Consider the following 24,929-nt stretch of genomic DNA (forward strand, 5'->3'; position numbering starts at 1 on the left):
CCAGGCAAGAGAAGATGGTGACTTGGACTAGACTAGAGTGACAGAAGCAGAGATGATGAGAAGTAGTCAAATTCAGTTTATGTTCTAAAGGTAAAGCTGACAGGAATTGCTATTGAATATGAGCGTGAGAGAAAGACACAAGTCAATTATAACAATTACGCTTCTGGTCTGAGCAACTGAGTGAAAATGAAGATGCCATTTACTGAACCGGGGAACACTAAGGGAGGGGTTTGTAAGGTGGATCAAGAATTTGGTTTCAGGCTGGGTGCGGTGGCTCACACCTGTAATCCTAGCACTTTGGGAAGCCAAGGCAGGAAGACTGCTTGAGCCCAGGAGTTTCAGACCAGCCTGGGCAACATGGCAAAATCCCATCTCTATTTTATAAAAAATGAAAAAAAAAAAAAAAAAAAGAATTTGGTTTCATACATATTGAGTGTGAGATTTTATAAGATGAGATTAAGGGGAGTCTGGGATTAGAGGTGTAAATTTGGGAATCAACAGTACATAGATGATATTTACAGCCAAGGTAATGAATGAAATTGCTTAGGAAGTCATAGAGAAGAGTCAGAGGATTGAGTCCTAGTGCACACCAATATTTGAAGGGTCAGAAGATGAAAAAATCTAGAAAAGAAAACAAGGTCTAGACAGTGAAGCAGGAGGAAAATCAGTTTGGTATCCTGAAATCAAGTGAAGAAACTTTTTCAAGTAGGAATGATTAGTAGTAATCAATGTTACTAAGGTCATTTAAAATGAGAACTGAGAACTGACCATTAGATTTGGCAATTTGGAAGTCACTGGTGACCTTGATAAGAGTGGTTTTGGTGGCATGATGGAGGCAAAAATCCCCATTGGACTAGGTTCAGGAGAGAATGGGAGGAGATAATGTAGCGACAGTAAACACAGATATCTTTCACAGTCTTCCTGTAAAAATAGAGAAATGGGATGTAGAAGAAAGTGTGAAGCTGAGGATGCTTCTTTTTAACATTTACAAATGGAGAAAATAGATTAATAAACTTCCATGTATCTATCACCCAGCTTTGGCAATTACTGACATTCTTTCAGCTCCTCCCCTGGCCCGCTGGGATGTATGGGCAGCTTGCCCATCTCCAGGCAAAAATAAAACAGAAATAAACAAATGAAAAACCCCAAAACAAAGACATTCTTTCATTTTTCCTTCACCTATCCCCAACTGTTTACTTTTTGTCCCCAGAAGTATTTTAACATAAATGTAATTTAACCTGTTAATAGTTCAGTACGTCTATTACAGGACTTAAAAATAACCATAATATTGGGCCGGGTGCAGTGGCTCACACCTGTAATCCCAGCACTTTGGGAGGCCGAGGCAGGCGGATCACAAGGTCAGGAGATTGAGACCATCCTGGCTAACACAGTGAAACCCACAGTGAAACCCCGTCTCTACTAAAAATACAAAAAATTAGCCGGGTGTGGTGGTGGGCACTTGTAGTCCCAGCTACTCGGGAGGCTGAGGCAGGAGAATGGCGTGAACCCGGGAGGTGGAGCTTGCAGTGAGCCGAGATCATGCCACTGCACTCCAGCCTGGGCGACAGAGTGAGACTCCATCTCAAAACAAACAAACAAACAAAAAAAACCCCACAAAACCCCCCCCAAAACCCATAATATCATTATTAAGTCCAAAAAAATGAGTAATACTTCTTTAGTATCATCTAATACCCAGTCCACATTCAGTTTTCCTTGACTGTCTCAAAAATGTCTTTTCTCTACCAGTAACTTAGAGACTAAAAAAAGAAGAAAAGTCTTATTACGGTTGGTTAGTTCTACACAGGATCCAAGGTCTGTACATTGCATTTGATGACTATGTCTTGTGAGTGTCTCTTACTCTGTAACAGATCCCCTTCCTTATGCTTTTTTTTTCAATGTTCATGCCATTGATTTGTTAAGATACTAGGTAATTTTTCCTGTGGAATCCCCCACAATCTGTACTTGGCTAATGGTACCACATGGTATTATTTAATGTTCTTTACTCTCCTGTATTTCCTGTAAATTTATAGTTAGATCTAGAATCTTGATTAGATTCAGATTCAATTTTAGTTTTATGCACTAATACTTCACAGGTGATATATCCATTGTATTGCATCAGGAAGAACATAGAACCTGGCTATCCTACTTTTAGTGACAGGATTGAGCAGTGGGTTCAGGTGTTGCAAGATTCACCATCAACTTTTCACTTAGTGATGTGAGTGGATGTTGATGCCTAGACCCATAATTAGAGGTTCCAAGATGGAGGTTTTCTTCAACATTTTGTTATGAAAACTATCAAACATATAGAAAATAGAAAGAATTATATTGTAAAGAGTCACCTAGATTCTACAATTAAATATTGTTACATTTGCTTTATCAGATGTCTATCTCTTTATCCTTCTATCCATCTTACTTTTTACTACATCTTAGCACACATATCATTGAAATGTAATATTTGTTTAAAATTATGCCTCTACTTAAAAAAAAAAAAAGCCAGGTTTGGTGGTGTGCACCTGTGGTCCCAGTAAGTTGGGAGGCTGAGGAAGGAGGATCACTGGAGCCTGGGAGCTTAAGATTGCAGTGAACCGCAGTTGTGCCACTGCACCCCTGCCTGGGTGACAGCAAGACCCTGTCTCTTAAATCTTCTATAAAAAGTTTAAAAAAAGTAAAGTTATGTTTAAGGTAAAAAATGTATATACTGTGAAATGCATAAAAGCGTACCATTAGGGTTTTGATGAACTGCATACATTTGTGTAACCCAAATCCCTAAAAAAATTTATTATCCCACAAACCTCCCTCTCTCATCCCCTTCCCATTCAATCTCTGCTGCCATCTCCCCCAGTGCAAACCACTACTCTGATATTTTTTCACCATAGGTTTGTTTTGCCTATATTAGAACTTGATAGACACAAAACCGTAAGTATGTATTCTTTTATGTAAGGCTTCTATCATTCAGCATGTTCTGAGATTCATCCACTTTGTTGTGATCAGTAGTTCATTTCTTTTTACTATTGCATAAGTATTCCATTGTACGAATATATCAGTTTGTCCATTCTCCTGTTGACAGACATTTGGGCTATTTCTAGTTTTTGGATATTACGAATAAAGCTGTTATAATTTATTTCCAGAATACCAAGTTAGTTTCTAGGCAACCTCCAAAGGTGACTGATCAGGTTTTTCCTTTTTTTTTTTTTTATGAACTTATAGATTTTTATATATTTAATGTGTTTTAATCAATTGCTGCCTTTACAAATTTTTGTGCTCAAATTGTCCCATTTTAGGCCAGTGGGAGCCCTTTTAAGTCAGTTCTTTTGTATTTTTGTAAGACTCCAGGAGTCTGATAACTTCCTTGCTTTCAGTCACAGGAGGATGTTCCAGGCTTGTCATGTCCATTTCTTGCCCAGATCTGGAATCAGCCATTTCTCTTAAGTAGCCCTGTTTCTTTTCAGTGTGAAAAAGGATTTAAATCCATGATGTGGGCTGGGCGCGGTGTCTCATGCCTGTAATCCCAGCACTTTGGGAGGCCGAGGCGGGTGGATAACTTGAGGTCAGGAGTTCAAGACTAGGCCGGCCAACCTTGTCCCTACTAAAAATACAAAAATTAGCTAGGTGTGGTGGCACACGTGTGTAATTCCAGCTACTAGAGAGGCTGAGGCAGTAGCTTCACTTGAACTCAGTGAGCTAAGATCACGCCACTGCACTCCAGCCTGGGTGACAGAGCAAGATCTTGTCCCCCCGCCCCCCCCCCCCAAAAAAAAAATTGGCTGGGTGCAGTGGATCATGCCTGTAATCCCAGCACTTTGGGAGGTCGAGGTGGGTGGATCACGAGGTCAAGAGATCGAGACCATCCTGGCCAACATGGTGAAACCCAGTCTCTACTAAAAATACAAAAATTAGCTGGTGTGGTGGCATGCACCTGTAGTCTCAGCTACTCGGGAGGCTGAGGCAGGAGAATCACTTGAACCCGGGAGGCGGAGGTTGCAGTGAGCCAAGATCGCGCCACTGCACTCCAGCCTGGTGACAGAGCGAGACTCTGTCTCAAAATAATAATAAAAATAAACATAAAATAAAAAATATAAATAAATCCATGATATGGGTACTAGGCATATTATTTTTACTGGGTTATTATTACTTTGGCTCTTCAGTGGACAGTGCTGAAAAAAGAATGCATTTTTTTAGGAGAAAAATAAACCATGCCGGGTGCAGTGGCTCACGTCTGTAATCTCAGCAATTTGGGAGGCTGAGGTGGGAGGATCACCTGAGGTTGGGAGTTCAAAACCAGCCTGACCAACATGGAGAAACCCCGTCTCTACTAAAAAAACAAAATTAGCTGGGTGTGGTGGTGCATGCCTGTAATCCCAGCTACTCAGGAGGCTGAGGCAGGAGAATTCCTTGAATCCGGGAGGCAGAGGTTGTGGTGAGCCAAGATCATGCCATTGCACTCTAGCTTGGGCAACAAGAGCGAAACTCTGTCTCAACAAATAAATAAATAAATAAATAAATAAATAAATCAACCAACCAACCAACCAACCAACCAACCACAAGTTCATACTGGTATTTCTTCCTATTCAATTATAGCGTTTTTACTTTAACTTGTGGTTGAAAAAAAAAAAAGTTTACTTAAACTTTTACTTTAACTTTTACTATAACTTGGCAAGTACAGTTGACCATTGAACATGGGTTTGAACTGTGTGGGTCCACTTATACATGGATTGTTTTCAATAAAATATATTGAATTTTTTTTTGGAGATTCGTAACAATTTGAAAAAAAACTCGTGGACCAACCATGTTGCCTAGAACTATTTTAAAAATTAAGAAAAAGGTGAAGGATGACTTCTGGAATAAAAAATTAAGAAAAAGCTGTATCATAAATGCATAAAATACATTTAGATACTAATTTATTATTTAGTACCATAAAAAGGTACACAAATCTATTATAAAGAGTTAAAATGTATCAAAGCTTACACCTACACAGACTGTAAATGGTGCCATTCACAGTCAAATGTGAACAAATGCAAAGATGCAATATTAAATCATAACCATAAAATTAACTGTAGTACGTATTATACTACTGTAATAATTTCACAGCTCCCTCCTATCGCTATTGCAGTGAGCTCAAGTCTTGCAAGTATTCACCTAATATGTTGTGTGATGCTACTTATCTCTGCTTGAGCAGTTCATCTCTCCAATAAATTGCATATCACAGTAAAAGTGATCTCACAGTTCTCACATTATTTTCGTTGTGTTTAGTGCAATACCCTAAACCATAGGATCCATACAAAGTGCCACTGGTGATACTAGAAGTCCTCCTAAGAAACAGAGGAAAGTCATGACATTACAAGAAAAGGTAGGCTGCAGCTGAGGTCAGGAGTTCGAGACCAGCCTGGCCAACATGATGAAACCCCATCTCTACTAAAAGTATAAAAATTAGCCGGGCATGGTGGCAGGTGCCTGTAAATCCCAGCTACTCAGTAGGCTGAGGTGGGAGAACTGCTTGAACCTGGGAGGCGGAGGTTGCAGTGAGCCGAGATCGCACCACTGCACTCCAGCCTGGGTGATAAGAGTGAGACTCCATCTCAAAAAAAAAAAAAAAAAAAGAAAAGAAAAAAAGAAAAAGCTGAATTGCTTGATATGTACTGTAGACTGAGGTCTGCAACTGCAATTGGCTGCCATCTCAAGATAAATGAATCCAACATAAGGACCATTGTAATAAAAAAAAAAAAAGGAAATTCATGAAGCTGCTCCTGCAGCTACACCAGTAGGTGCTAAAATCTTGCACTTTTTGTGAAATACCTTTTTAAGTAGTACTGAAAATGCAGCTTTTATGTGGGTGCAGGATTGATATAAGAAAGGTATATCTATAGATTCTAACATAATTTGAGAAAAAGCGAAATAGCAACTTAAAGCAAAAAGAAGGTGAAGGGGTCAGGTGTGGTGGCTCATGCCTATAATCCCAGTACTTTGAGAGGCTGCAGTGGGCAGATTACTTGAGTCGAGGACTTTGAGACCAGCATGGGCAGCATGGCGAAACCTTATCTCTACTACAAACACAAAAATTAGCCCAGCATGGTAGCGCGTGCCTGTAGTTCCAGCTACTCAGGAGGCTGAGGCGGGAAAATTGCTTAAACCCAAGAGGCTGACACTACACTCTAGCCTGGGCGACAGAACAAGACTGTCTCAGGAAAAAAAAAAAAAAAAAAAGTGAAGGATCTAAAAGCTGGAGAATGCAATGATGGCAAAAGACGGTTTGATAATTTTTTTTTTTTAAGAGACAGGGTCTCACTCTGTCACCCAGGCTGGAGTGCAGTGGTGCAATCATAGCTTACTGTAGCCTTGAACTCCTGGGCTCAAGCGATCCTCCTGCCTCAGTCACCACAGAAGCTGGCACTACAGGTGTGTGCCACCATGCCTAGCTAATTAAAAACTTTTTTTTTTTTTTTTTTTGGGTAGAGTGTCTCATTATGTTGCCCAAGGTCATCTCAAACTCCTGGCCTCAAGTGAGGCAGATAGGCTGACTCTACTGTTTTGTGCAAATGCAGCTGGAATTATATCAGGACTATGCTTATTAGAGTTAGCGTATCCCTTCCTGCCTTAAATCTTGGTGCTTGCTTCTGTTCCTTATTAATAGATATCTTTTGTGGCATTTTTTCCCCCCCAGAATAGGGCACTTTTCATCCATATTAACAGCCTGTTCAGGCAGATATTGTTCCTCTTCAATAATTTTCTGAATGGCATCTGAGAACTCATCTGCTGCCTCTTTGTTGACAAAAACGGATCCTCCTGTTATGTTGACATTATTTAATTTTAATTTATTTTCACAGGTGGGGGTCTCACTCTGTTGCCCAGGCTGGAGCACAGTGGCTATTCACAGGCACAATCCCACTACTGATCAGCACAGGAGTTTTGACCTGCTCCGCTGACAACCTGGGCCAGTTCACACTCCTCCTTAAGCAAGTTGGTGGTACCCCCCTCCTGGGAGATCATATTGATGCCAAACTTCATGTGGACACCTGATTGGGATAATGCACCACATCCCAGAACTCCTGGGCTCAAGCGAACCTCTTGCCTCAGATTCCTGATTAGCTGGGACTACAGGCATGTGCCACTGTATCCTGACATCTTGACTTTTTTTTTTTTTTTGAGACGGAGTCTTGCTCTGTCGCCCAGGCTGGAGTGCAGTGGCGCAATCTCGGCTCACTGCAAGCTCCGCCTCCCGGGTTTACGCCATTCTCCTGCCACAGTCACCCGAGTAGCTTGGACTACAGGCGCCCGCCACCATGCCCGGCTAATTTTTTTGTATTTTTTGTAGAGACGGGGTTTCACCATGTTAGCCAGGATGGTCTCGATCTCCTGGCCTCGTGATCCTCCCGCCTCGGCTTCCAAAGTGCTGGGATGACAGGCTTGAGCCACCGCGCCTGGCCCGACATCTTGACATTTTTAAAGCCAAACCTCTTTCTATAATTATCAAACCGGCTGGGAGTGGTGGCTCATGCCTATGATCCCAGTGCTTTGGAAGGTCGAGGTGGGAGGATCACTTGAGGCTCCCTTGATGCATGTAACACAAAATATGTGTTAATCAACTATGTTATTGGTAAAGCTTCCGGGAGTAGTTAAGTTTTGGGGGAGTCAAAAGTTATGCATGGATTTTCAACTGTGCAGGGATCAGTACCCCTAACCCCCATGTTCTTCAAGGGTCAACTGTAATCTTGGTACCTAATGATACTAACATAATTACTCATTTGCTTTGTGCTTCAGAATGTGTGTGTGTGTGTGTGTGAGTTTTAAAAGAATAGTAATACCTACATTATCAATAACACCACCACTGAAGGCTGTTTAAGATTTTGTGGTTCTTTTTGTCCTTAAGATATATCCCACTAGATATGCCCGGTCAAAATACCCTTTTACTACTGAGTAAAGTAAGAATCCATGAGTCTATGCTGATGTAAATAAATAAACAAATAAATGAATGGGGAAGGAGGAAAAGTTTTAAGTAGAAAATCAAATGTAGAAGAAATGCTGGAATTTGGCAGTTTTCAATATCATAACTGATTCAGGTAAGAATCATCAAGGATGCTAACTTGTGGGTGAAAGTTTGAAGAGTGGTAAGATATTTATGTAATCTCTAAATATCTCCCTACAGGATACTTATTAATTACAAATGGGAAACTAGTAATTTTACAGGGGAGAAACCCAGCAGAAACTAGCAAAGTTAACACTACTTCTAATGGGACTGATTGATAGCATGTGCTTCCTGATATGATGCATTGAGAACTTGGCAACACTGCTGTGGTATTCCTGCCAAAGTACATAACCAGATCTAATCATGAAGGAACACTGGGCAAACCCAAAGAGGGACATTCTAGAAAGTAACTGGCCTATATTCTTCAAATACAGTTCCAGGTTAAAGTGATTAAAGGAGACTGAAAAGATAGATCTTGTTTTTAATATATATATATTTTTGAGACAGGGTCTCACTCTGTCACCCAGGCTGGAGTGCAGTGGCATGATCTCTGCTCACTGCAACCTCCACCTCCTGAGTTCAAGCGATTCTCGTGCCTCAGCCTCCCAAGTAGCTGGGGTTACAGGAGTGCGCCACCATGCCGGACTAATTTTTTTTTGCATTTTTGGTAGAGACAGCGTTTTGGCATGTTGACCAGGCTGGTCTCGAACTCCTGGCCTCAAGTGATCTGCCCGCCTCATCCTCCGAAAGTGCTGGGATTACAGGTGTGAGCCACTGTGCCCGGTTTGTTTTTATTTGTTAGAAAGGATATTACTAGGACAACTGATGAAATTGAAACAAGGTCTGTAGAATACATAATGATATTAGGTCAATATAAATTATCTAATTTTGATAACTGTACTGCAGCTATGTAAAAGAATTCCTTATTTTTAGGAAATATGTAAATGGATAAGAGTGAGAGATTGAGAAGGATTAAACAAATGAAAAAAAAATGTTAACATAGAGAATCTGAGTAAAAGGTATCTAGAATCCTCATACTTGTTCTCATAACTTTTCTGTAAGTCTAAAATTATGTAAAAACAAAACAAAAACCCCTACCCTATTTTAAAGTTACTAAAAATAGTAACTATTTTAAAGTTACTAAAAATAACTCCTTGTGGTTATGCTTTCACTTTGCAATAGAGCAAAGTTCTTTTGTTTTCATTAGATTTTGCCTTAATTTGGTGTTTTAATTATATAAAACATGTACATATGTTCTAAAGTACAAACTGTAAAACATACTATTCAGAGAGGTCTAGCTTTTGCACTCTTCCCCCACTCCCAATCTTTTCTTCACCACTGGTAACTATTTTTATTAGTTTTCAGTTTATCCTTCAATTTTTTAAAAATAATACGCACAAATATTCAAAATTTCCACATAACAATATATTCTATAGGTAATTCCATTGCAGTACCTAGAGCTTTTTTGTGGAGGTTTTTAAATTTTTAATTTTATTTATTTTGAGACAGGGTCTCACTATGTCGCCCAGGCTGGAGTGCAGTGGCACGATCATGGCTCACTGCAGCCTCCAACTCCTGGGGCTTAAGCCAACCTCTTGCCTCAGCCTCCTGAGTAGCTGGGACTACAGGTACGTGCCACCACACCCGGCTAATTTTTGTGGTTTTTTGTAAAGATAGGGTTTCGCCATGTTGCCCAGGCTAGTCTCGAACTCCTGAGCTCAAGTGATCTGCCCACCTCAGCTGGCCAAAGTGCTGGGATTACAAGCATGAAACACTGTGCCCGGCTTTTGTTTCTTAAAGAGAGACATTTGTATATACTAGCAGAGGTGGACATTGGAAGACAATAAAGTTCTCTTCCGAGTGCTTCTATTTTCTTGGTGAAATAAAAAGCGGTCACCAGGTGGGAGTGAGGAAGGAGGGGGGTTCCTGGCAGTCTGAGAAGAGTACAGGTGTGAAAAAGTATTTTCAAGGAATAGGAGAATGAACTGATTAAACAGTGGTCCTCAAACCTTAGCATCAGAATCACACAGGTTGCTGAGCCCCATCCCCAGAACTTCTGGCTCACAGGTCTGGGATGAGGTCAGGAATATGCATTTTTTTCTTTTTTTTTTTTTGAGATGGAGTCTCGATCTGTCACCCAGGCTGGAGTGCAACGGTGCGATCTCAGCTCACTGCAACTTCTGCCTCCCAGGTTCAAGCGATTCTCCTGCCTCAGCCTCCTGAGTAACTGGGATTACAGGCGCGTGCCGCCACACCCGGCTAATTTTTGTATTTTTAGACGGGGTGGCACCATGTTGGTCAGGCTGGTCTTGAACTCCTGACCTGAGGTGATCTGCCCACCTTGGCCTCCCAAAGTGCTGGGATTATAGGCATGAGCCACTACACTCAGCCTTTTTTTTTTTTCTTTTCTTTTCTTTTTTTTTAGGGACAAGGTTTTGCTATGTTGCCCAGGCTAGACTCAAACTCTTAGGCTCAAGTACTCCTCCCATCTCAGCCTCCCAAATAGCTGGAACTACAGGCGTGCGCCACCATGCCCAGCTAAGAACATACATTTCTAACAAGCTTCTGAGTGATGTTGATGCAACTCGTTTGGGACCTGTTTTGAGAACCACTGGACTAAGGAAATATACCAGGATTGTTGGCAGCCCAGGGGCCCACTTGAGGTTTGTAGTCATGAATTTGAAGCAAGACCAATCAGCATCATTGAATGTTTGTATCCAGCAGTCTTCATTTTAGATGGCAAGGTTCAGGCCTGGAGTAGGTGGTGAGCTGAATTTAACCGGGGTTGGGATTTAAAGAGAACGGTGATATCAGTAATAGATGGCACCAAACAAGCGTATACATTTATTCTTTTCTACTTCTATCTTTATATAAATAAATACCTTACAATCTCAACACGAGAAAGAGGAAGTGTGAAGGGAAAAGGACATATAGAAAATGAGCTAAGAACACAGAGACAAACCAGAAAATCCAGAATGAACAGGAAAAAGCATATATAAAGAAATAGCTAGAAAAAGATTATACTCAAATCTGGTGGTAGCTGTGTTGACTCACATTGAGGAGAAAATGTGGTCACAATATGAGGAAACTGAAGATTAAAACAATTAGTATTTTGAAAAGGGTTGGCTTAGGTGTAGGAAAATAATATAGAAAAAAACATATTCATACTAGATTATATGAAATAGAATGCACATAGGTAAATGCCTATTTAGTCATTAAAAAATTCCTGATAGGATCTTGAAGAGATATATGCATACTCATGCTCACTGCAGCATTATTCACATTAGTCAAGAGGTGGAAGCAACCAAAAACTCCATCAACAGATGAATGCATAAGGAAAATGTGGTGCATATACAGTGGAATATAATGCAGTTTGATAAAAGAAGGAAATCCTGTAACATGCTGCAACACAGATGAACCTCGAGGATATGACACTAAGTGAAATAAACCTGTCACAAAAGGACAAATACTGTGTGATTCCACTCATATGAAGTATCCAAAATAGTCAAAATCAATGAAACACAAATCATGATTGTAAGGGCAGTGGAAGAGGAGAGAAATAGTTTAGTGGCAAAGGGTTTTAGTTGTGCAAGACGAAAAACTTCTAGAAACTGTTGCACAACAATGTGAATATACTTAACACTATTGAATTGTACACTTAAAAATGGTTAAGATGGGGCTGGGCACGATGGCTCATGCCTGTAATCACAGCACTTTGGGAGGCTGATGTGGGTGGATCATTTGAGGTCAGGAGTTCGAGACTAGCCTGACCAACATGGCAAAACCCCGTCTCTATTAAAAATACAAAAATTAGCCAGGGATGGTGGTGCATGTCTGTAATCCCAGCTACTCAGGAGGCTGAGGCAGAAGAATAGCTGGAACCTAGGAGGCAGAGGTTGCAGTGAGCTGAGATCGTGCCACTGTACTCCAGCCTGGGCGACAAGAGCGAAACTCCGTCTCAAAAAAAAAAAAAGGTTAAGATGGTAAATCTAATGTTACATATTGTACCACAATAAAAGAAAATCCTGCCAGACCAATACAGTAACCACCTTCCTTCTCAGAGGTTCTGAGGGGAAGTAAGAGCTACAAAACATTTTTATTCTAGCAATTTAAAAATATCCTGTCCCATATATCATATTTACAACAAACAAAAAGCTCTGGAGAATATAATGTTCAGAAGAGTGTACCCAGAAATAATTAGAATGTTAGATACAGCCCAATGAGTCAAATATTTAGTGTAAACAAAGCCGCAGGACAACACTTATGGGGAGAATGAAAACTAACTCTTCTTCATTTCAAATGGCAACAAAAAAAGGGAAATAACACTAAACTGCATGGCCAGCAGTTACATAGATGGACAGATAGTGGTTAAATTTTGGACTAGCATCAAAACCAAAACTGCAGAATCCCATCATTATTTTGCTTAAAATACAGGTGATGTTTTAATTTGCTTGGAGAGTTTATCATAGTGATAAAAAGGGGAGACCACCATTAGAAATCTCATCTAGTCCTAATAACACAAGACTGTTTTAGCAAAGGTCTTAAAGGAATACATGGAAATATGCTAAAATAATGTACAAATGAAGTAAAACTTAAAAAAGAGTAAAATAATTCATCACTAATGTTATTATAATTCAATAAAGGAATGCCACTTTATCTGAATAACTTAATTTCTAAAACAAATCCAAAAAGAAATAGAAATTCAGTGCTTGTGCTTTGAAAGTCCATATAGCATATTATGTATCATTTCTTACAAAAAATAGAAAATACATATTTCTGCTTAGAATTTATAGCTTTTAAATTTTGGGTGGGGGAGGGAAACTTTCCACAGTTATCAAGTTGGAAGGTATTTATAAAAAAGATATAAATAATTTCCTAAAGTTCAGTGTTGCTTGAGCTTAAAGTTGTTCCATGGTGGCAGGGCTTTTTAATATTTTCAAAAGGAATCTGAGAGTTGTCATAATGAAAAAAGAAACAAAAAAAAGAAGGGGAAAAAAAAAACCCTGCCACCACATGTGAACATAAAAAAGAAGAGAACCCCAACCAATTGCACCACGACCGGATGGAAGAGCCCAGCTGACACAACCAAGACGAGTCTCAGTGTCTAGGGAAGCTTAGGGTTCAGCTACTTTTACTTCAGGCGAACCTGAACTGTGAGTATTGATTTCAGCTCTATAAATGAACCTTTATTTCAGCTAAAATTTGATTATTTGAACATTCAAAGTGAAACGTGATTCATGGTGATAAGGCTACTGTAATGTCAGCAGTTCTTTGCTTTTAGAACTACTGAGTAAATTGCTTGAATGACGCCTCTGCCTTGATTTCAAATGAGACTGCCTTTTTAGTTATTTTAAGTACTTTAAGACATTCAAGGTATTTAAGCTCCTACTGTCAATATAGTCACATTGTTGATACTGCATTTGGATACTGCCATCAAGATTTGCAGATCTACTTGCATGAATTAAAAGTTATTTTCATATGCAATACATTTTATTTCTAATGTATTATATATTATAACTTATTGACTTTATTAAGTTATGCTGTCTCCCTATTTTCTATTACTGTCTTTTCTTTATTATATTATTACTACTTTATAGTATTACCAAACCATATAACATTTAAGTTTGGTGTTTCAGAAGTAAATAAGGTGAATATTAGATAAGAGAGAAAGCAAAATATGCTTTAGTTCAAATAATAATTTTTAAAAATGTGTTTTTTATGGACACAGTTAAATTTGTAACAAAACCTAACACATTACTAATAGTATTATTTCTAAAGTAATATGTTTTCAATTTTCATTTTGTATACAGCAGTTAATGCAATTTTGAAGCATGCCCTGAATAGATTCAGTCATTATCAAGTCAAACTAAAAACGGTGAAAGGTTGCGACTATTACCAAATAGGTATGTATTTCAACATAGCAATGTGATATTTTCACAAACATACCCAAACTGCATTTTAAAAGCTTCTGCTCATCTGGAGTCACAGTGGAATCTGTTGGGTCCTGCCCTCTGGGTCCAGTACTCCTACATGAGCCAGTTGAAAAAAAAACTGCAGGAGTAGGTGGTGGTGCGAGGGTACAATGCGCTAAACTATGTTTTTGAACTTGTGAATAGGATTTGCCACGTAACAACATTTAAAAAACATTATCCACTATTACAAAACTATTGTGACCACTTCAATATAGCACATGGGTCACAAGCAATGTCCACTGGGAAATTAATCCCCTATGTAAACACAGTGGTTTGTTTCTTATCTTCACAAGCAATTCTTAACATATCAAACAAGTAAATTTAAAAGTATCAATAAATAGCCTTATATAGTGAATGACATTGTAATGTACCAACCAACTTCAAAGGAGAAAAAAAAAACCAGTCACCAAGTTTAAAACAGAATCTAATTGTGATTTTTAATTAAAAAAAAATTTTTTTTTTGAGACAGACTCTCGTTCTGTTGCCCAGGCTAGAGTGCAGTGGCATGCACAGCTCACCGCAGGCTCTGTCTCCCGGGTTCAAGCAATTCTCCAGCCTTAGCCTGCGGAGTAGCTGGGACTACAGGTGCGTGCCACCACGCCCTGCTAATTTTTTTTTTTTTGGTATTGTTAGTAGAGGCGGGGTTTCGCTATGTTGGCCAGGCTGGTCTTGAATTCCTGGCCTCCAGTGATTTGCCTGCCTCGGCCTCCCAAAGTGCTGGAATTACAGGAATGAGCCACTGTGCCCAGCCAATTTTTTTTTTTTAATATTCTTTTCTTATTTTTTTGAGACAAGGTCTTACTCTGTCACCCAGGCTGAAGCACAGTGGAGTGATCTTGGATCACTGCAACCTCTGCTTCCCAGGCTCAAGCGATCCTCCCACCTCAGGCTCTTGAGTAGCTGGGAGTAGCTGGGACTACAGGCACACGTCACCATACCCAGCTAATTTTTATATTTTTTGTAGAGACAGGGTTTCACCATCTTGCCCAGGCTGGTCTAGAACTCTTGAACTCAAGTGATCCTCCTGCTTCAGCCTCCCAAAGTGCTGGGATCACAGGCATGAACCATGGTGCCCAGCTGTCAATTTGTGAATCAATAATTGTATGCAAGCTGTCTAAAACATGTTTGTAAATGATGGCCACTATTATAATGTAAACAAATGCATTGGCTTTGCTTCATTCTCTTTAAACTGAAGACTAAAGCAAAACCAGAAACGCTTACTGACAGACCATCCAACTATTACTTATTTTACTTGCAGATTAGAGCTGAGGCAAATGGTTTCAGGATATGTGCTTTGTGCTAACAGCTTTCTGGAGACATCCTGATTATGGCTATCGGGTCTAGAAGTAAGTTTAAAAAGATATGCTCTGCGGGTAGTGGCAATCATTCTGATGAATGATTTGTGATTCTGTAAACTCTAGATTTACTTCCTTATAATAATGGACATAGCAAATAAGAAGATTAACACCCTTTGTAAAGAAGTAAAGCCAGATGGCATAATCTGTTCTTAAAATTGTTAAAGTGTATGTTAAAGGAATCATGCCAAAATACTGCTGATAGAACTCAATATTAATCAAGAAAATGCTGATCTTATGTGAAAAGGAGTGAGGTTTGGTGAAAAGCATCATGGGCTCTAAAAGTCAGATCTGAGTCCCACCTTGGGCACTGTCATTTAAGAATTGTGTGGCTTGCCAGGTGCGGTGGCTCATGCCTGTAATCCCAGCACTTTAGGAGGCAGAGGCGGGTGGATCATGAGGTCAGGAGTTCAAGACCAGCCTGGCCAACACAGTGAAACTCCGTCTCTACTAAAAATACAAAAATTAGCTGGGTGTGGTGGCACATGCCTGTAGTCCTAGCTACTTGGGAGGCTGAGGCAGGAGAATTGCTTGAACCCAGGAGGCGGAGGTTGCAGTGAGCTGAGACCATGCCATTTGAACTCCAGCCTGGGTGACAGAGTGAGACTCCATCTAAAAAAAAAAAAAAAGAGTTGTGTGGCCAAGAGTAAAGATCATAACCTCTTGAACTTTCTTTCTTTCTTCCTTTTTTTTTTTATTTTAGAGACAGGTTCTTGCTATGTTGCCTTGGCTGGCAGGCTGGTCTTGAACTCTTGGTCTTAAGTGATCCTCCAGCCTCAGCCTCCCAAAGTGTTGGGATTACAGGCGTGAGCCACTGTACCTGGTCAACCTCTTGATCTTTCGTTACCTCTTTTGTGATACCTACCTCACAGAGTATTGCAAGGATTATGCAAAGGAAGTAACATAAATGGGTTTAACACAATGTCTGGTACACAGAAAGTACTACATAAATATTAGTTAATGGTTTGGCCATCTAGCTTAAGGGTTCAATTCTGACTGCACATTAAAATCCCCTGAGGAGCTTTTAAAGGAAACCAGTGCCTGAAACCCATTCCAGACCAATTAAATCAGAGTATCTGCGGAAGGAGCCAAGCACTGGTATCTTTAAAAAGCCCTCAAGAGGATTCTAATATGTAGCCAGGATTGAGAACCACTGATAATCCCTTCTACAAAGACTCCAATTAGTGGTAGTCTCAAAAATCTCCAGTGGTAAGATCCTTATATTGCCTCCCAAGAGAGATCATTTCATTAGAAAAAAATGATTTCCTTAAAAGGAGGCAACATCTGTCTCTGCAATTTCTATCATTGGTTCTTGTTTTGCTTTGCGAAGACACATATAACAAAGTGAAACCCTTTTCTCTATGGCTTTGTAAAGCATTCTCATCTTCAAGGTAAAGTGCCTATTTCCTTCAATTTGCTTCTATGACATGATTTGAGTTCTTCTCTCCATTTTGTCCATGGCCTTTTCTAAGTGTACTGCTGTGGATCAAACACTACATTAAAGGGGAGATCCTACCAGCTTGGGATGGAAGCAGTTTAGTAGTAACAATTTTCATTTCAGACACCACATATCTAGGAATTCAATAAAAGATGGGTTTTTCGTTGCCACCACACTACGCTACTGATAGAGCAATTGCAATTGTGTTTGTTAATGCAGCTAAAGCTCTTCCTGTACTTGTAAAGCTGCTTTTAATATCCACATGTAGAGCTTCATATGTATTTCTAATAAATTCCCTTTTTGATTTAGTATTATTTATTGTGCTAAGCATTAGGTACAGAGAGCCAAACAAAATTGATTTGGTTCTTAATCCTAATGGAACTTAAAATCTAGCATGAGAGAAGAAAAAAATCCAAAATGACTACTTACAGGTGAGTTTTCATGTCATTTCAGCTACTTGAGCTCTCAAAATCACATCACTTCCTGTGCCTCAGTTCCCTGAACCTATGAGAGCTCCCTAGATAACCACACAATATAGGTGGTCCCTCTACAGACACCCATTTCCTGGTAATGCAGGTTGCATTATTAGTTTCATTTTTGGCAGCCTGACATTCTTTCTAGATTGCCCTTTCCTTTTAGAATCTTAGATCACAGGCTGGGCATGGTGGCTTACACCTGTAATCCCAGCACTTTGGGAGGCCAAAGCGGGAGGATCACCTGAGGTCAGGAGTTCAAGACCAGCCTGGCCAACATGGTGAAACCCCATCTCTACTAAAAATACGAAAATTAGCCGGGCATGGTGGTGGGCGCCTGTAATCCCAGCTACTAGGGAGGCTGAGGCAGGAGAATCGCTTGAACCCAGGAGGCAGAGGTTGCAGTGAGCTGAGATCGCGCCATTGCACTCTAGCCTGGGTGACAAGAGCAAAACTCTGTCTCAAAAACAAAACAAAACAAAACAAATCAAATCAAACAAACAAAAAAACCAGAATCTAAGATCACAAGAAACACGCCTATATCTTTCTATAAACTTTCTGAAATTTGTCTTCCTGAAGTTGAGACATGACAGACTAGACCCAGTCCTTCCCCGCTCCCTTCCTTTCTCCCTCCACCTTCCTGAATTCTGGAAACAGGCTCTTACCAGGGATTACATAACTTCCTCTTCACCAGCCAGTTCCTCTTCTGTGGAATCAATGCTCCCCAACTTTACAACATTTTAAACCTTAATGTTACCCTCTACAAAAATGCTTTGTTTTTAATCAAATTATGGGTAGAGCTTTAAGAAAGGCTATTTTTCTCTGTGTATAAGATCAAATCAGGGACTTAATTTATGTAATTCAAATCCACTTTACATGGTAGCAGTCAGGGTTTGAATGTCCACCTCTCCAAAATGTTTACTAATAGGGTCTCTGTCTTATTCACCTTCCTTTCCCACACAGTACTTAGCCAAGTGTGAGATATTTACTAAAATGAGATTAATCAAGAGGTGTTTATTAAAGCTAACTTTTATTAAGCAATCACTATGTGCCAGGATTAAGTTCTTCTTATGCATTTTTCATTTTCACAAATGAGAAAACTAAGGCATAGAAAAGATTAAGTTATTTGCCCTTGGTCACAAGTTAGTTGGGTCTGATTTTGAAAACCTTGCTCTGGGCATCTTTATGTTAACCCTGCTAAGTGGCTGCTGTAGAGAAATAGGGCAGTCACTCTAAGAGAGAAATGTGATGAGACCTCCAGAAACGCTTTCTTTACTTGTTGTGACCAGCTCTCAGACTAAGCTCTTCACAGCAGTCATTGGGCCAATAATAAGTAGCTTTGCAAATATTCTCTGCTGCCACAAACAAGTAGAATTCAAACACCATCTCTTCGAAGGTTCTAGCAAGTCTCAAATTATTGAACCCAGGGCACATTTAAGCTTTGGTCAGGTTACTTTCTTTCTTTTTTTTTTTTTTTTTTTTGAGACGGAGTCTTACTCTGTCGCCCAGGCTGGAGTGCAGTGGACGGATCTCAGCTCACTGCAAGCTCCGCCTCCCGGGTTTACGCCATTCTCCTGCCTCAGCCTCCCGAGTGGCTGGGACTACAGGCGCCCGCCACCTCGCCCGGCTAGTTTTTTGTATTTTTAGTAGAGACGGGGTTTCACTGTGTTAGTCAGGATGGTCTCGATCTCCTGACCTCGTGATCCGCCCGTCTCGGCCTCCCAAAGTGCTGGGATTACAGGCTTGAGCCACCGCCCCCGGCTGGTCAGGTTACTTTCAAAATCTTAGATTGCACATGCTGTTTCCCATCTACGTTATCACTCTATGCTTCTAGGTTAGGAGTGGCTAACCAGCAGCTGCCAGCTGACTTGGTTTTGTTTGGTTACTTTTTTCTCCTGTCCACTGATACAAGAGTCTGTGTAACCTTGCAGGTGCTGTGTTCTCTTAGTCTATTATGTTAATTGCATGCCCTAAGATCCCTACCTTGGTCTCAGGCTGAAAAGAAATTTAGGATCCTCTTCTTTATTCCCACTTATAGAATGAGACCGCCACAGTAAGTCACACGCCATGTAGCAATACATGTCAAAATGAATGAATGCCACATACGAGGGAAAAAGTCAAGGCAGGAAGTGGTTCTGAAGCTGGGCAGGGCCAGCAGTGGGCCCAGCTCTCTTATGGTTGTACATACCTTTAGAGAAACGGATGCTCATCTTTGAGAAATATGAGCTGTCGGCCGGGCACGGTGGCTCAAGCCTGTAATCCCAGCACCTTGGGAGGCCGAGACGGGCGGATCACGAGGTCAGGAGATCGAGACCAGCCTGGCTAACACGGTGAAACCCCGTCTCTACTAAAAAATACAAAAAACTAGCCGGGCGCGGTGGCGGGCGCCTGTAGTCCCGGCTACTCGGGAGGCTGAGGCAGGAGAATGGCGTAAACCCGGGAGGCGGAGCTTGCAGTAAGCTGAGATCTGGCCACTGCACTCCAGCCTGGGTGACAGAGCGAGACTCCGTCTCAAAAAAAAAGAAAAAAGAGAAATATGAGCTGTCATTTCTCTTCACTAGCATCTCTATTCCCATAAGAACTTCCCTAAGAGAAGATGATTTCATAAATTGAGTTGTTTTAATATAATACATGAAACAGACCTTGAATGTAGGCCATAGCCACAGGAAAGGTTAGAGCATGAAACTCTATGAGATACCACACTATGTGCTGCTTGTTTAATGATACAATAATGTTACTAGATGAAGTAGGATAAAAGTAAAGTTTCTCACAATGTCTGAAAATAAATCATTTATTACTTACTCTGTCTTTTTTTTTTTTTTTTTTTTTAAAGAGATGGGGTCTTGTTCTGTTGCCAGGCTGGAGTACAGTGGCACAATTATAGCTCACTACAGCCTTGAACTACTGGATTCAAGCAATCCTCCTGCTGTAGCATCCCGAGTAGCTAGGACCATAGGCGTGTGCTGGGAGGCCCAGCCTATTATTTATACTTTTAGTTAAAGTAACTATTATTAAAATAGCAAATGACTCAATGTTTGGCATTCTGTTGTAGGAAAAATCTGAAGACATGAGAACTACACATGAGGAATATGTCATTTAGCACTTTCACTTTTTGATCTCCACAGAAGACAATGAGAAGTCACACCATAACAATGACAACAACTTCAGTCAGCAGCTGGCCTTACTCCTCCCACAGAATGCGCTTTATAACCAGTCATAGCGACCAACCGCCACAAAACTTCTCAGGAACACCAAATGTTACTACCTGTCCCATGGATGAAAAATTACTATCTACTGTGTTAACAACATCTTACTCTGTTATTTTCATTGTGGGACTGGTTGGGAACATAATCGCCCTCTATGTATTTCTGGGTATTCACCGCAAAAGAAATTCCATTCAAATTTATCTACTTAATGTAGTCATTGCAGACCTCCTACTCATCTTCTGCCTCCCTTTCCGAATAATGTATCACATTAACCAAAACAAGTGGACACTAGGTGTGATTCTGTGCAAGGTTGTGGGAACACTATTTTATATGAACATGTACATTAGCATTATTTTGCTTGGATTCATCAGTTTGGATCGCTACATAAAAATTAATCGGTCTATACAGCAACGGAAGGCAATAACAACCAAACAAAGTATTTATGTCTGTTGTATAGTATGGATGCTTGCTCTTGGTGGATTCCTAACTATGATTATTTTAACACTTAAGAAAGGGGGGCATAATTCCACAATGTGTTTCCATTATAGAGATAAGCATAATGCAAAAGGAGAAGCAATTTTTAACTTCATTCTTGTGGTAATGTTCTGGCTAATTTTCTTACTAATAATCCTTTCATATATTAAGATTGGGAAGAATCTATTGAGGATTTCTAAAAGGAGGTCAAAATTTCCTAATTCTGGTAAATATGCCACTACAGCCCGGAACTCCTTTATTGTACTTATCATTTTTACTATATGTTTTGTTCCCTATCATGCCTTTCGATTCATCTACATTTCTTCACAGCTAAATGTATCGTCTTGCTACTGGAAAGAAATTGTTCACAAAACCAATGAGATCATGCTGGTTCTCTCATCTTTCAATAGTTGCTTAGATCCAGTCATGTATTTCCTGATGTCCAGTAACATTCGCAAAATAATGTGCCAACTTCTTTTTAGACGATTTCAAGGTGAACCAAGTAGGAGTGAAAGCACTTCAGAATTTAAACCAGGATACTCCCTGCATGATACATCTGTGGCAGCAAAAATACACTCTAGTTCTAAAAGTACCTGAGGTAAACATACTAAAATGAATTATATAATACAGCCTCTTAATTCTTTGAAGAACTAAAAAAATTAGGAAACAAAGTTCTAGCATTTACAAAAGTCAGATCTCAAAGCTGTGCTTGTAACTGTGATATTTCATTTGCTTAACTGTAAACCATTTCAAGGTACTATCTTTTAAATCTCTATGTAAAATCTTTTCAAAATACATTTTTAAGCTAATACTCTTAACATAGATTATGAAGTTAGTGAAATTTATGACTTTAACAGCAAAATAATTAAAGTGCCATCGTTTCTCATGTCACTAAAGTAGTTATTAAAATCAAGCACTTGATACTAATTTAAAGTGTGTTTAAAAGTAAATGATTTGGGAACTGACAATGTGTCAGAAAATATATGTTCACTTATCATTTTAAAATCTTGTATAATTTGCCACTGTGTTCATTTATGCCTAAATCTCTATAATAGATGAGAAGATAATAAAATCCTAATTAAAAAATGAGATCACCCACTATCTATCACTGCTTAGATAAAAAGGGAAAGAATTTAAATACTGTACAGTAAAAATTAACAGATAAGCTAACGATTCAAAAGCCTAGCAATAGGTCTTAAAACCACACCTTACTTAAAACAGGTTTATAAACAATAGGGTCATTTCAGACACACTTTGATACAGTAACATTGAACATGCCTATTCTGTGATCCAGCAAGTCATCTACAAGGTATACATCTTACAGAATCACTCAGATATGTACACAAGAAACATGTAATGATGCTCAGTGAACTACCATTCATAATATGAAACAATTGGAAATAAGTATATATCAGCAAAGGCATGGAGAAGTGAACTGGTTTACTTACAAAATGGAATATGATATAGCACTGCAATGAAATGAACTACATTCACATGCATCAACACGAGTATATCTCATATATAATGTTGAGTAAAAAAACCCCGCAAAATTGCAAAAGGGTATGTACTGCATGAAATCATTTACGTAAAATATAAAAACATAAAACAATACCACATTCTTTTTTTTTTTTTTTTTTTTTTTTGAGACAGAGTTTTGCTCTTACTGCCCAGGCTGGAGTGCAGTGGCGCGATCTTGGCTCACTACAACCTCCACCTCCCAGGTTCAAGCAATTCTCCTGTCTCAGCCCCCTGAGTAGCTGGGACTACAGGTGCCCGCCACCACGCCCGGCTAATTTTTTGTATTTTTAGTAGAGACGGGGTTTCATCATGTTGGCCAGGCTGGTATCGAACTCCTGACCTCAGGGTGATCCACTCGCCTCAGCCTCCCAAAGTGCTGGGACTACCAGCGTGAGCCACCACGCCTGGTAGAAAACAATACCACATTCTTATGGATCAATACATATACAATAAAGATACAAAATATGTATGGTAATATATACAAGATATATACCAACTTCAAGTTAATGGTTATATCTGGAGAAATTTGAAGCAAATATGGCAAAATGTTAATGTCTGAAATCTAGGTAGCAGGTACGTGATTATATTATTTTTGGTAAATTCCTGGGTATTTGAAATACTTTACAACAATAAAATCTGTAAATTAGAATTAAAAAGAGCAAACTCTGCAATTTTCATGCACATTAAAAAATAACAGGACAGTAAGCTCTAAAAGAAAGGGGTCTTAGTCTTGTTTGTCATTGCCTCCCTGGAGCTTAGTACATTTCTTGGCTATAGGAGATCAATATACATTTGTTGAATAATTAACAAGAATGAACAGATGAATAAGATAGGGAGAAAGGGAAGGAAGGAGTGCTTACAAGAAAAAAAGTTGGGTGTAATTAGCTTTTATCCTGGTCCATTTGAATATAGCTGTATAGAACACCATACAGTTGCAATCTAGGGGGTGTCATTAGGCAAACATTCTTGAAAGTTTGGCCAACATTTGTCCAGTTCTTTGGTCATACACAGAACCTGAATGTTATTGACTGAATATGTAAAAGCCTCTTAGAACAAACTCCAAGGACTCATCTGAAAGTTTCTATCATGGTGTATAAAAATTTTTTATAGTCAGAATACTTCTTAAAACTGAAGGTAGGCCATTGGCTGAGAAATCAATCTGAATGAGCATGAAGATTTTGATCAGAACTGAGTTTATTTTAATGAGATTTGTCTTGTATACAGTGCTCAGTTAACTATATGTAGATATATTTTTTGAGATGGAGTCTTGCTCTGTTGCCTAGGTTGGAGTACAGTGGCATGATCTTAGCTCACTGCAACCTATGCCTCCCAGGTTCAAGTGATTCTCCTGCTTCAGCCTTCTGGGTAGCTAGGATTACAGGCACCCACCACCATGCCTGGCTAAGTTTTGTATTTTTAGTAGGGATGGGGTTTCATCATGTTGGCCAGGCTGGTCTCGAACTCCTGACCTCAGGTGATCCACCCACCTCGGCCTCCCAAAGTGCTGGGATTACAGGCATGAGCCACTGCGCCAGGCCAGTTAACTAATTTCAATAAGTGCCCATAATTAATTGAATAAAGAATAAGTCAAAGCAAAAGTATATTTTAAAAATAAGTAATATTTGAGGATAAATACTGAAATTTGCAGAAAAATTAGAGGGTCAGAAAAAGGTGACAAAATTAATTACTTTGCCCTGACAATGTTAACACATACCATCTAAATGAAATTTAGCATTTCTGTTTGTATGGTTTTAAGTTATGAAAACTTCTACTTTCCTTCATGTCCTCAAATTTAAAATTTTATTTTACATTACTGGTAAACATCTTACATATCTCATTGTATACAGTTCGGTGAAATTATATTATCAATTATTATCACTTTTAAGGAACATTAAAATGAATATAAATACACTCATAGTTCTAGAAGCTGTCTCATTATACTAGATAAGATGATTACTATAAAGCTCTGCACAATGGCATTCTTAAGAAAGTTTTAAAGTATACTCAATTAATTCTTGCTATATTATTTGCAATAAAATACATTTTGATATAAATCAATCTATTTATAACAGATTGCTTACTGAGAAAAATCTGATAACATGCCTTAGAGTAACTTGAATCCTGAGAAGGTTTCTAAATTTTTAGAAAAAATATGCTACTGACTTACCAAAGTTAAGGCTACTTATGACATACAATCTTTTATTTCTTACTGAGCCATTAGTATTTGCAAGCAGGAAACAGTTCCTACCTCTCCTAACCCAAGGTTTAGTTTTAGAAGCATACAGAAAAAGGAAATTCAGAAGTATATACATATCTTTACCTTGCAAAGACCTTCAGAACAGGTTTCTAAATAACATCTCATATATGCAAAACCAAACACCGGTAAAATGAATTGTCTGGCTGTCAGAGTGAGATCTCAGTGTTGTTATTAGTTAATATTAATATTGCTGTTAGTTTTAGAGCCAGGTTTGATGGTGGTTGAATTTCTAAGATTAGGTCAGTAGAAAAAGACAATTCTCTTCCAGTACAGTTT

General features: G+C 39.2%; 2 protein-coding genes across 33 annotated transcripts in view; one reads left to right on the plus strand and one right to left on the minus strand.

Annotated features, from left to right (window-relative positions):
- The window catches only part of CASK (calcium/calmodulin dependent serine protein kinase), a 413,308-nt gene that overhangs the window by 155,316 nt on the left and 233,063 nt on the right, over positions 1-24,929 (minus strand). The window lies entirely within an intron of this gene.
- GPR34 (G protein-coupled receptor 34) lies at positions 13,010-23,052 on the plus strand. Of its 8 annotated transcripts, none has more exons than XR_012430410.1 (4): positions 13,010-13,113; positions 13,774-13,863; positions 15,191-15,278; positions 20,324-21,883. XR_012430410.1 is itself a non-coding variant. In XM_015443342.4 (4 exons), the coding sequence occupies exon 4, from the start codon at positions 20,330-20,332 to the stop codon at positions 21,473-21,475; it is 1,146 nt and encodes a 381-aa protein (XP_015298828.1). In that variant the 5' UTR covers positions 13,010-13,113; positions 13,771-13,863; positions 15,191-15,278; positions 20,251-20,329; the 3' UTR covers positions 21,476-23,052. The 8 variants fall into 8 exon arrangements, 7 of the variants coding, with proteins under 7 accessions (XP_015298828.1, XP_005593388.1, XP_045239327.1 ...); XM_015443342.4 differs by having other exon boundaries at positions 13,771-13,863; positions 20,251-23,052; XM_005593331.5 differs by having other exon boundaries at positions 13,771-13,863; positions 20,324-23,052.

This window comes from Macaca fascicularis, chromosome X (genome assembly GCF_037993035.2).
Source record: "Macaca fascicularis isolate 582-1 chromosome X, T2T-MFA8v1.1".
Classification (NCBI taxonomy): Eukaryota; Metazoa; Chordata; class Mammalia; order Primates; family Cercopithecidae; genus Macaca; species Macaca fascicularis.

Coding starts and splice junctions, on each gene's coding strand:
- GPR34 (XM_015443342.4), top strand. CDS start 20,330: ATGAGAAGTCACACCATAACAATGACAACAACTTCAGTCAGCAGCTGG.